General features: G+C 48.9%; 1 protein-coding gene across 1 annotated transcript in view; it reads left to right on the top strand.

Annotated features, from left to right (window-relative positions):
• The window catches only part of fhip2a (FHF complex subunit HOOK interacting protein 2), a 13,067-nt gene extending 75 nt beyond the window's left edge, over positions 1-12,992 (top strand). Inside the window, exons 1-17 of the mRNA XM_080016929.1 lie at positions 1-97; positions 1,153-1,231; positions 1,382-1,551; positions 1,900-2,004; positions 2,636-2,758; positions 3,312-3,557; positions 3,655-3,851; positions 6,668-6,782; positions 6,904-6,980; positions 7,236-7,428; positions 8,004-8,167; positions 8,658-8,804; positions 8,912-9,002; positions 9,199-9,342; positions 9,794-9,934; positions 10,021-10,124; positions 10,975-12,992. The exon at positions 1-97 is cut by the window's left edge and continues 75 nt beyond it. Of these exons, the coding sequence (XP_079873055.1) occupies positions 53-97; positions 1,153-1,231; positions 1,382-1,551; positions 1,900-2,004; positions 2,636-2,758; positions 3,312-3,557; positions 3,655-3,851; positions 6,668-6,782; positions 6,904-6,980; positions 7,236-7,428; positions 8,004-8,167; positions 8,658-8,804; positions 8,912-9,002; positions 9,199-9,342; positions 9,794-9,934; positions 10,021-10,124; positions 10,975-11,089 (2,256 nt within the window). The 5' untranslated portion in view covers positions 1-52 and the 3' untranslated portion in view covers positions 11,090-12,992. The remainder of the gene's footprint in view (positions 98-1,152; positions 1,232-1,381; positions 1,552-1,899; positions 2,005-2,635; positions 2,759-3,311; positions 3,558-3,654; positions 3,852-6,667; positions 6,783-6,903; positions 6,981-7,235; positions 7,429-8,003; positions 8,168-8,657; positions 8,805-8,911; positions 9,003-9,198; positions 9,343-9,793; positions 9,935-10,020; positions 10,125-10,974) is intronic.
• The last annotated feature ends 13 nt before the right edge of the window (positions 12,993-13,005 follow it).

Below are 13,005 nucleotides of genomic sequence, written 5' to 3'. Positions count from 1 at the left end.
CGAGGAGTTCTCTAGGTCTTCTCGGGAGAAGCTGCTCCAGTCCAGGAACAAGATGTTCTCCAAGTTGACGTCCATCCTCCAGCACGCGGTGGAAGCGGTGGGGCTCGGTGCCGCGCCGACGCGTCTTTGTGTTCGCGTGTCACGTCCGTTTGTTGTTGGCGGAGCGTCGCCGTTCGGGTCGCTAGCGTTAGCCGCTACCTAGCGCAGGCTAACGCTAGCGTTTGTTTTTCCCCCCTTCGCTTCGTACGCTTCGTCTGGTTTTTTTTTTTTTTTTCTTAACTCGGCGACACCGCGGGGTCCGCGGGTGTCCCGACCCCCTCCCTGTTATTACCACGTCCACGGACAAGCATAACAACAAGGAGAACGAGCTAACGTCGTAGCAGTTTTTTTTTTTTAATTATTTTATTTTTTAGCGGAACCACCTGGACTCCGATCGCCACAGAGCGAGTCGTGGTCTCCGGGTTAGTGTGACGCAGGGCTCCCCGGCTAAAACAGATCGGACCAGTCCGGAATGGAAACACGTCGAGCCCGCCGGACGGGTAAAAAAAAAAAAATCCTGCCCCAAACTAATTGTCAACCCGCCCCAAGACTAGATACCCAAACAAAGCTTAATGGGGCAGGTGGCCCTCTTGGAGATGCGCGATGCATACTGTATATGAAGCTCTCAATAGGTAAACAATAACAGCCCTTTAAACAACAGACCATGTGGCCAGAATACAACCTTATTCATTCTTGTATGATCATCTCTCACTAAGAGATGGGCATTCTTTTGAAATGACCCGCTGACTACTATGTTCTATTTCTGACTGTATTTCTTTGTAAAGCGGGTTGTGTTGCTCTGGTATGAAATGCGCTTTATAGATAAGGTGTGACTTGACTCAAAAGTCATAACAGCTGGTCTGTTGAAATATTTGAATTTGAGCAAAAAACACCACTGTGGCTTGCGAAGGCCAGTGTTTACTGAGGCAGGTTTGTTAAACTGGCGCCGAACGAATAAGCAGATTATTAAAAAAAAACCAACGACAACAGAATGTCTATAACTATTTCTTGTTACCGAGTAGCAGGTCAACTCGAGCATTTTAGTTATTTCACAGGTTATTTTATCTGGATGGATTTTTATTGCCATTTGTCTTTTTGTTCTTTCTCCCCCAGCTTGCCCCTTCATTGCCTCTTCAGGAAGACTTTGTCTACCACTGGAAGGCCATCACACATTATTACATAGAGACCTCTGGTAATAACGTTTTTATTAAAAAAAAACCTAAAAAACACTTGTAACAGTGGATATCCTCAGCATGATCGAGAAGCCGTTCGAAGCGATATCATCCGGGGGAACTAGACAACTCAGTTGTTTCTTATTCTTTGCTGTGCGTTTCTTGGTCAGATGACAAAGCTCCCGTCACGGACACCAACATCCCCTCGCACCTGGAGCAGATGCTGGACATCCTGACCCAGGAGGAGGAGGAGCGGGAGTCTGGAGAGACCGGGCCCTGCATGGAGTACCTTCTGCACCACAAAATCCTGGAGACCCTCTACACCTTGGGAAAAGCAGATGTAAGGAAGTTGCGGTGGTGGTCCCCCTGCCATGCGAGTGCTGTTGTGTTTCAATTATTTTTTTGTTTCGTCTCATACCCGACAATATTGTAAAAGTATCCGTAGACGTTACCATTTTCAGTGCCACAACTGGATTACGCTTTGAGTACAAATAGGTTTCAATTAAAAAATCTGCTTATAGACTTATTATTGATTTTTCGGGACTTCCTCTCTTTTCGTATAGCCATTAATGCATCTGTGGCGATACGATCGGCACACTAATAACTACAAGCTGGAGAGATACCTAGAAAGCCATCTCAGTGTATTCTACCTTTAAGAAGTGGTATTTATACCCCCCCCCCCCATCAGTGTCCTCCAGGGATGAAGCAGCAGGTGCTGACGTTTTACACCAAGCTGCTCGGACGCATTCGCCAACCTCTCCTGCCACACATCAATGTCCACAGACCAGTACAGGTGAGTGCTTGACTGTACTGCACTGCAAATCGCTCTGTAGATGGTTTCAATTTCGTTCTTGTAGTGTCCTTGGTATCAAAGTCTCAAAAGCGTTGAATAGTCTTAGGTTTTACATTTGCGTCGCCAAGGATGTAGACATTAGACATGGTCATGGTCTAATGGTCCCAAATGGTACTTGAAGTGCTTTGGAGGTTTTGCAAGTCAAGTGCTGGAATATGTAGGAAATCTGCCTCTGCCTATATGGGGAAGTGCTTAAGACCTTTTTAAATGGCTAATAAGCCCATCGTTCAGAGCTGCGGTCACTGTACATTGGCCGCATTTTAGAATCTGTTGTTTATCAGTTTTTCAATTCCCTCAAAATGCTATGCAAATGCAGTAAATATTTGGTATATGTTTGGTAACCATGTGTGTAATTTAATGAAGTAAAATATTTGCAGCATTAAACAGTGGAATAGAAAAGAGCTGTATTCTTCAGAAAGATCACTTAACCAGCATACCAACAGATAAATAGTGCTGGGAAAAGCCCTCTGAAGTTCTTACATTGAAATTAATTTGAATCGAAAAGGTCTTCAACCTCACTTTGTGTGACCTGTACCATCCCGGTGTGTGACGTGCTGTCTCGTCTTGTCAGAAACTGATCCGGCTGTGCGGGGAGGTGCTGGCTGCCCCCGTGGAGAACGAAGAGATCCAGTTCCTCTGCATAGTGTGTGCCAAACTGAAGCAGGATCCCTACCTTGTCAACTTCTTCCTGGAGGTAGGGTTGCTATGACGATGGGGAGGGAAATGGGACTAAAGGAGGTAGCAAGCAAGCTGATTAATATTTATCAGTATGTAGGACTGTTCGCGTATGCTTTTCTTTAAGGCTACAGAACCAACTAATGGACGGACAAAGAGCTATCAGTTAGTTCTCTATATGGAAAGGTCAGGTTAAGGATGTTAGGCACAGACATACAGTATATCCTTCGTGACCACATGCAAACCCTTGTCTCCCGACTGCCCTTAACTAAAAGTATTTGATCCCACAAAATATATTTTTTTATATTCTGTAAGCCTAAACCTTCATTATAGTTTCCGCTCACTGAAGTTTAAATTTCAGACAATTTCCAATATAACACACAAAATTGTTCAATTTTATGTATTTCAACTGGTCTTAATTTGATACCACACGCCATGAGCATTAACTGGGTTTGTGGCAGCTAAACGGTCTACTTCGGCCTTGATACCGGCTTGAGAACAGACACAATCTGTCACCCCTGCCATAGGGTTAATGGCAGACACATCCGAGTCTAACCCAATCTGACTTTTAGAACAAGGTGAAAAGGCCAGAGGCGAAGAGTCCTGGAGCGCCAGAGGGGGTGAAGGTGGACCCGTCGGCCCTCGACATAGGCCAGCCCCCCGCGGTGGCGGAATCCCCAGAGGAGCCGCAGGCTGCAGCTTCAGGGTCCAGCTCCAGTCCAAGTCCCAGTCCCAGTCCCGACAGCACCACCACCAACAACAACAACAACAACAACTACAACCTGGTCACCTCCCTGCTCAACCTCACCAAGAGCCCAGTAAGTAATCACCGAGTTATCCGGGCTTTCACCACACGCCATATATTCGTGTGCGTGCGCGTGCCTGCATGTGTTCACGGCCCGTGTTCTCCCTCAGGACGGCAGGATCGTGGTGAAGGCGTGCGAAGGCCTGATGCTGCTGGTCAGTCTACCGGAGCCTGCGGCTGCCAAGTGTCTGACCGAAAACACGGAACTCTGCGAGCTGCTAACGGACCGGCTGGCAACCTTCTACAAGGCTCTTCCTCAGTCCATGGACCCCCTTGACATAGAGACGGTGGAGGCTGTCAATTGGGGGTAAATGCCTCTCCAAACACACTCATAATTTCCCAACTCCTCGACCTCCATCTTCGATCTTTTCATCGACCTCTACATACGCATTCAAGGATCCGTCTACATTTTTTACTATATTCTACATTATACAATAATTGCGAAGAAATCAAAACTATGGAATGACACATTTGGAATTGTGTAGTAACCGAACTAGTGTTAAACAGACCAAAATGTATTTTAGAGTCTTTGCATTCTCTCAAGCAGCATCATGGGGTAATCACCTGGAATGGTTTTACCACAGTCTTGAAGGTGTTCCAACTTATATTGAGCACATAGCAACTTTTCCTTCACACCGTGGTCCAACTCATCCCAAACCATCTTAATTGGGTTAAGATTAGGTGTTTGTGGAAGCCAGGTCAGCTGATGCAGTGCCGCATCACTCTCCTTGGTCAAATGGCCCTTACACAGCCTGGAGGTGTGACAAACAAAGGATTGTCCCACTTTGCGCAAACCAGATGGGATAGCATATTGCTGCAGAATGATTCAGGATTGAAGAGGTTTATTTGTCACATACATATACATACGTTCATATATATATATGCAGTGAAATGTCTTTGTAACGCACCCAGAGATTATGCATAATAGTTACTAAACTGAACATATTAGCGAACCAGATTTCTACCTAGCAACTAACTGATTCCTTAAACGTACTGGAGTTAGTGAATAGAATAATATAAATATAATAAAATAAGACTCAAAAAGGTAATACAGAGTGGGGGTACAAGTAAAGGGAATAGAGTTGTGTATATGGGATAGGCTATTTCTATTTACAAATATGTGTAGTAAAGTGCATGTGAATAAAGTGTGTATGAAGATATACAGTACAGTATACAACAGTACACACAGCAACACCAGTAACACCAAACAGAACAGCAATACAGCACAGTATGCAGTTACCCAGAACAGTCATACAGTAACTTGCAGTACAGTATGCAGTAACCCAGAACAGTCATACAGTATGCAGTACTGTACATTCCATGCAGTACAGTAAGGCAGTGGGGTCTGTGTAAGTGTCTCAGTGCATTTTGTTAGGACCCCTGCTGAGGTCAGCGTTGACAGTCCTCATGGCTTCTGGGATGAAACTCCGTCTCAGTCTCTCTGTTCTCGCTGTGTGACTGCGGAGGCGCTTGCCTGACCGCAGCAGCTGGAACAGTCCGTTGTTGGGGTGGTGAGGATCCTTCATGATCCTGCGGGTTCTGCTACTACACCTCCTGGTGTATAAGTCCTGCAGGTAGGGGAGGGTAGTTCCAGTGGTACGTTGGGTTGAACGATCCACCCTCTACAGGGCCCGCCTGTCCTGAGCAGTATAGTTCCCAAACCAGGCAGTGGTGTTGCCTGACAGGATGCCCTCCACTGCTCCACAGTAGAAGGACTTGAGGATCCTCACGAGACGCTGTATTTCTTCAGCTGCCTGAGGTGGTAAAGACGCTGCCTCGCCTCTCTCCCCAGAGTGTCTGTTTGTAAAGTCCATGTTAAATGCTCCGTGATTTGGACTCCCAGGTACTTGAAGCTGCTCACCCTGACGACAGAAGTCCCATTAATCACCAACGGCGCGTGCGTCCACAGTTGTAATCCCCTCCTAGTGTACAATCAGCTCCTTAGTTTTGCTGACGTTCAAGAGGAGGCTGCTGTCCTGGCACCAGAGTGACAGGTCATCCACCTCCTCACAGTAACCCTTCTCATTATCATCTGTGATCAGGCCCGCCACGACGGTGTCGTCAGCAAACTTGCTGATGGTGTTATAGCTGGAGCTGGACCTGGCCACACAGTCACGTGCGTGCAGGGAGTACAGTAGGGGGCTGAGGACGCAGCCCTGGGGGGATCCTGTGTTCAGGGTGAGGGAGCTGGAAATGTGCCCTCCACCCTAACCACCTGGGGCCGGGCTGAGAGGAAGTCCAGGATCCAGGCACACAGCGGAGTGCTCAGTCCTAGCTCCCGCAGCTTGACAGCCAGTCTGGTGGGGACTATGGTATTGAAAGCCGAACTATAGTCGGTCAACAGCATTGTCACATAGGCCCCCTTCCGGCCATCCAGGTGCGTGAGCCTGGTGTGCAGTACCTGGGAGACTGCGTCATCCGTGGATCTGTTCAGCCGGTCCGCGAGCTGCACGGGTCCAAGGTGCGGGGGAGGGAGGCGCAGATATAATCCTTAATCAGCCTCTCAAAGCACTTCATGACTCGGTGAAGTCATGTGGATGGATTCTGTCGGGCCAAAACATGACCCGAGTCACAAGAGTTGAAAACTTCAAAAAGCTTCCCGGAGCCTCAATTCGATGCGGTCTCTTCATGGAACTGGATGGCTGCAAGATTGAGTGGCATCTAGCGGTGAGGTGGCAAATTGCAACCAACTGAATTCACCCTCCCCTTCAAAGTGTGTAGGAGAACCTACGGTGGCTGTGAAACTCACAAAAAAAACACTAAAAGTCTTCTCTAGAGCCAGTGTTTGGTTTGTCCATTCTGGGTTACTGTAGAAAGATGGTGGTGCAACATGGCGGGCGCCGTGGAAGAGGATCGATTGCTCCCTATGTAGATATAAACGGCTCATTCTAAAGTAAAACCACGATTCTTATTTTCATGGGATTATACACTAATTAAAACATACTTTGGAATATTATATTCCATTTCTGCCAAGTCTCTTCCGCTAGATGCCACAAAATCATTTAAGTCCCAGAGTAAAAAGGCTCATCTGAGAGGTTAAAATGTCAGCGTGAAGAGGGCGATCTAGAGCGGTTTTGTCGAGTTCTCAATCCCTGGCTTTCTTGTTTATTCCTCCCCTTTCAGTCTGGATGTGTACAACCTGAAGGAGGATGCGGCCATCTTCACGGGGAAGAGGGCTCTCATCTCCTTCCTGTCGTGGCTCGATTACTGTGACCAGCTGATTAAGGAGGCGCAGAAGGTGTGTGACAGCTCAAAATAAAATACAATTTCAGAATGCTATATTTGTACATGGGGAGCGACAGAAAGCTGACACACACACATATATATATATATATTTTTTTCTTTTCCTCCTTCTCTAGTCGGCGGCAGCAGTGATGGCCAAAGCTGTGAGACAGAGATTCTTTGAGTCTGTCATGGAACCTCAACTAATGCAGACGTGAGTGCTTAGAATCGTCAATCAATCGTCATTTTTCTCTTTTTATTATTATTTTTTAATCTGCAGCTCAGGGACGATGAGCTTCAAAATAAACTTCCACTCCAGAATTCATAAACCGGCTTCCACGCTGTGTATGTGTGTGTGTGTGTGTGTGTGTGTGTGTGTGTGTGTGTGTGTGTGTGTGTGTGTGTGTGTGTGTGTGTGTGTGTGTGTGTGTGTGTGTGTGTGTGTGTGTGTGTGTGTGTGTGTGTGTAGGTCGGAGGTGGGCATCCTGACCTCCACGGCCCTGCTGAACAGGATCATCAGGCAGGTGACGTCGGACGCTCTCCTGCAGCAGATGGTCTACTTCCTGCTGGGGGAGGACACGGAGGCGGAGACGCCTGCCGCCATTGGTCGGACTCCCCTCCGACACAGACTCATCGAGCACTGCGACCACCTGTCTGATGAGGTGCTCGTCGCTGCAGTCTGCTTGCATGTTTAGTTTTTTTCTTGTGCCGAGTCTGTTGTCTGTCTGTCTGTCTGTCTGTCTGTCTGTCTGAAACCGATTAAACCACGCCCGAAAAAACCCAATAAATGGGCGAACATTGGCTTTAAGTTCGGGCTGGACCAAAATTGTTAAAGCCAGTTAACGTGGTGGAGTTGGTTTTATGAAGGTATGACATCGCTTTTTTCGCAAGTTTTCTGTCCAGTGGTCAGTGGTGTAACAGAAAATCCACTTTTCAGGAATTACAAGTGACGAATCCTAATCTGATCTTAAAGTGACTTCGTAGGTGCCTACTCTTCCCTGACCCTTTTCATGTTTTCAATTTAAAGTAGGCTTTCATATTTTAATCTTCACGACTAAAAGACCGATTTTTAATTAGAATACCCGTCCGACTGTCTCTCTTGGAGTGTCATCCCATAATATCATGGTGGGACACAGCACGTTGAGGTTTATTTCCACCAGCGTGGAATGAATCAATCGGTGTGACCCAAGTAGAGACTCTGTGGCGATGGGCGTTAAACCCCAAACTCTGTTCCCAGATCAGCATCATGACGATGCGTCTGTTGGAGCAGCTGATCCAGAAGCCCAGTCAGCACATCCTGCTCAGCCTGGTGCTGCGCAGCCTGGAGGAGAGGAACTACCTGGAGAACAAGCCCCAGGAGGAGCGGGAGCCCCTGGAGAACGGACAGCCCCACGATGCCGTGTAAGCAACCGCCCCCTGACCCCTGACCCCCGGGTGGACCCCCAACACACACAGTTCACTGTAAATGAAATGAATGCATGGAGCCGCCTGCTGATTGGTTGTCCTCTGTCATCCGGTGACTTGTCATGTGTTTTGATGTCTTCAATTTCACATATGAAATAGTTCCTACACCAGACAGTTTTGGAAGAGTCCATGACGATAGTTCTTCATGGGGATGAGAGTAACATCCACGAACATCCAGTATCCAGAATATCTTTCATGGTGTAGTTAGATGACGTAGTCTCTCTAAATAGGAAACACAGGAAGGCTGGGTCTCGTTTCCACTCAGGTGTGACTTAGTGAATGACGTGACGGTTGAACCTCCACTCGCCTCAACTTCGCTGAGCGGATGAGCCCGTCAGCGACCGTCAATCCGTGGTTTCCTGGGAGGCGGGACGGCGGCCGCCTATTTAGGGCTTTGGTGTTGCTCATTGTTATGGATCCCTCTCAGAGACCTGGAGGAGGATCCGCTGTTCGGCGATGACCCGTCTCCAGAAGGAAGGCTCTCCAGCTCCGAGTGGCTGAGCGCCTCCCCGCTGCAGAGCCCCGACCACTGCAAGTCAGACGGCAAGACGGAGGTCCACAAGATCGTCAACAGGTCGGTGCCATTTTAGTGGCATTAAAACGCCCCCCCGCCCCGCCCCGCCCCGCCCGTGTTGCTTGGCTGATTTCACTCCCGGTCGTCTCCCTCTGTCCCCCCCGTAGCTTCCTCTGCCTGGTCCCGGACGAGGCCAAGTCCTCGTATCACGTGGAAGGCACCGGGTACGACACCTACTTACGGGACGCACACAGACAGGTGAGGTGCTAGAAGTTTGGGCTAAAGCTTCTGATGTTTTATGTCGGGCGCTGGTTGGCCTTGTTGTTGAAATGTGCTGTTTAAATAAAGTTGGCTTGTTTTAGTGATTGGTGCTCTGGGCAGCAGACACCCACCGGGTGTCCTGCTTCCAGGTCTCACTGTTGTCAGACTTGAGCGGGTTCTCTGTTGTTCCCAGTTCAGGGACTACTGCGGGGTGTGTCAGCGGTGGGACTGGAGGGGCCACCCCAAGGCCTTGGAGAGGTGTGACCTGGAAAGGCCTTTCTTCGAGGGCCACTTCCTCAAGGTCCTCTTCGACCGCATGGGGAGAATCCTGGACCAGGTTTGATTTTCATTCAATCCAAACTTAAATATACAGAATGTGTCACATCCAGCCCCTAGAAAACCTCCGTCGTGCTCCCACCAGATCCACCGTCTTCAACTGGCGGTTTGCGACCCCCTAGGGGGTCTGCAGAGGTACTGCAGGGGGTCCGGCAATAATTTTTTTAATATTTCCAAATAATTTTAGTGGTTAAAAAAAACCCAAACGACAATAAATGTAAATGAAAATAACAGCACAGGAAGCGTAGGCAGCATACTGAGCACATGAACAGGTTGATAAGGAATTCAAATGTTATGAGAGGCCAGGCTTGACAAAGAAATCGAGGGGCCCCTGCTGTTTCTCCATAGAGGGGCCCTTGGGATGTAGACGGTTGGGGACCCCTGCGCGAGACGAATTACGCAGAGCGCTTGGGTTTTCCCTCACCCCTGTTCTCGACTCCACCCGCCCCCAGCCCTACGACGTCAACCTGCAGGTCACCTCCGTGTTGTCCAAGCTGTCGCTGCTGCCCCACCCCCACATGCACGAGTTCCTCCTGGACCCCTACATCAACCTGGCCCCCGGCTGCAGGTCCCTCTTCTCCGTCATCGTCAGGGTGAGTCGTCCCGTCCCCCCCACACACATCCAAATGAAGGTCTCACCCCCCGGTCTCACCCGACCCGTCGTCCGGCGTCTCTGCAGGTGGTCGGGGACCTGATGCTGCGGATCCAGCGGATCCCGGACTTCACACCCAAGCTGCTGCTGGTCAGGAAGAGGCTCCTGGGTCTGGAGCCCGAGGGGATCAAGTAAGTGCACGGCCCCCACCCGGCCCCCACCCGGCCCACTGGCTTTTAACCAGGGTGGAGTTTTAACATGGATCAAACCCAGGGTTGTCTATTAATCCTGTCGCGCTCATCTCTAAAGCTAGTTCAGGGTTTGGTTTGAATCTGGGTTTATTTTCTTGAGAGGATGAGGGATTCATTTTAGAGCGACGCTTGAGGTGAACGGATCAAAACAATGACGTTCCCCGACAAAAAAAACAAGAGACCGCCTCGACCGTTTGGAACCCTCACAGCGCTGCCGGTGCGGCACAAAATACGATTTTCAGTCATCTCCCCGTCGACGACGACGCCTTCTGTTGAGTTAGTACAGTCGACAGCGGCGCTGAGGGAATCCTGCTTTTACGTGTTTTTCAATGCGCAACGTGTGTTTTTTACATGTAACCTTAGCTAGCTTGATGTGCTATTGTTTGGCAGCTAACCAACGTTTTTATTGACGTTGTTGTGCAATAATAATTTTTCTCTGTTTCTGTTACCGACACATCGTCCACGTTGTTGTGAAGGATCCGTCTCCTCTTGTTTTTATTTACTCTCATCAGACTCTCCCAGTTCAAATGGACATTTAAACATGTTGCGTTCACTCCTCTTAGATTTACCTGCATTACGTGTGCATTGTGCGACACAGCTCAGACCGCTTTAAAACTTGGATCCATCCATTTGAAGGATTGCCTCTGATCTCAGATGAGTTTGCCTCTCGTTGGCGCCGTTTCTGTGTTTCCTGTTGAATTTGACCTGAACGCTGTAACGTCCGCGTGGGAGACAGCCATGGACACCCAGGTGTTCACGCCCAAAGATAAACCGCTGTTTCCCGCCGCAGCGTGGATCACATGACTCTGCTGGAGGGGGTGATCGTGCTGGAGGAGTTCTGCAAGGAGCTGGCCGCCATCGCCTTCGTCAAGTTCCACGCCGCCGCCGCCGCCGCCTCGCCCTGAGCCGGAGGGAGAGGGCGAGGCCGACCCAGCACCACGAGAGCTTGTCTCTTCAGAAGACTGTGATGCCCCCCTCGCCAAAAACACACACACACACACACACGCACGCTGCCCGGCGGGGGCCCAGGCGGAGAGGAGGTGGAGGTGGAGGTGGAGCGGTCAGAGCACCTCGTTGGTATTCACATGTGTCACCGAGGGAGGGGGCGTCGTAACAGGGTGTATTTATTTCTGCTTCCTAGTTTCCTGTTTCAAGGCGGCGTCCTGCGCTCGGCTCCACCTCCCAACGTTTTTAGAACAGGTTCAAAGCGCTTTGCTCACGGTTGCTGCGTGAAACCTCTTGGGAAACAGTCGCCGATGCCACGCCCTCTTATTTATTTTAATGTAGTATTTCTTTGTATTAGGGAAAGGTTAAAAAAAATCTATATGTAAAGTATTTTAACTTAATTAGCAAGGCGGAGACGCCGAGCAGCCCGGCTGCTCGGCTGCTCGTTCTGCGGCTTGTTTTGCTTCCACTCGTGTTTAGTCGTCACCGTCATCCAAAGATTTCACCGTGTACTTGTTGAACGTGGAGTCAATGTTACGCTTCACACACGGATCGGTTCACCTGCTGGAAACCAAGGCCTGTTCCGAGCCCCCGGCGCAGGAGGGAAAGGACGTCGCCCGGGTGTTTCAATAATTAACAAGCCTTTTGCAAAAAAAAAACTATTTTGCAGTCTTTAGCGTCAACAAAGTCGTTTGATATTATTTTTATTATTAATTATCATGTTGGTTGACTGTTAACAGCTGTGACTGGGGGGGATCCTCTCGAGCGTATCGCCACGGTGACGTTGGCTTCACAAAGCCTGGTCTGTGTTTACGTCTCGGACCTCTACGCCTGGTAATGGAGGGAGGAGCAGTATTATGGGTGGGGGTCCCGCTCCCACCTGTGACGCAATGAAGAACCTCAAGCAGATCCATCCATGGATGTTAAACGAGCTAAATACAGGAAGTTCTGGATGTGACACCGACGCTCACGCTCCCTGCTCCCTGTCCGGTATTTCGATGGCCGAGGTCGAGAGATGTCGTGCAGGAAGTTTGGTCGCTAGGTGACGTGTCTGGAGCGTGTAGCTGTCCCCACCACCACCACCACCACCAACACCTCCACCGACTCAGAACCTGAGTTGCACATGCAAACGCCTGCATGGAATCTGATTTGCACATCGTCTTAATTTGTTCATAATGTACATAAAGCAACACGCGAAAACGTGGTTTTGTTTCACAAACCAAAAGGCCGTAGCGTTACGCAATAAGTTTTGTTTTTTCCCCTTCCATCTCTCTGTACATGTGTAAATTGTCGTGGGAGTAGAACTGGGCTCTAAATGCAGCGTCGAGTCTTATTGTTAGAAAAGAGCAGAGTGGCCTCCATGACGACCATCTTCGCTGTCAGCACTTTGTTCTCTGCGATGCCTTACTTCACTGTGGATCCGAGCGAGCTCCTCAAATGTACAGGACATGTGTGTGAAGAAACAAGAAAATAATCTGATGCCAATTTGTCTTTTCTTCTTCAGCTCAGACCAATCACTGTATCCTTTGCTTGCTTTTAAGAACAGCGTCTTTTCCTTTTGCTGCTTTTTCTGGCCTGTGAGTCGGGTTCTTGGTTCTTTTGTTTGTCGGCCACTGTGACTCGTGCAATCCATCATTTAAAACGTTAGATTTTAAGTGCATGCTCCCTCCCGATGCTTCAGTCTGTCGTTTCTCCTTTTTTAAAGTGATTAGTGCAGTCTCTTGTGAGCTCAGGGGCATTGGTTCACGTTATTCCTCCATAACGCCTGCTACCATTCAAATGTACAAAGGTCTCACCCAGGAACTATTATGGGTTTTGTTTTAACATTTTCCGTCCCAATAATAATTAAAAAGAAAAATGCTTTCTTTAACAGCAC

Source organism: Zeus faber (genome assembly GCF_960531495.2).
Source record: "Zeus faber genome assembly, chromosome: 16".
Taxonomy (NCBI): Eukaryota; Metazoa; Chordata; class Actinopteri; order Zeiformes; family Zeidae; genus Zeus; species Zeus faber.
This window is presented reverse-complemented; position numbering and strand designations above follow the sequence as displayed.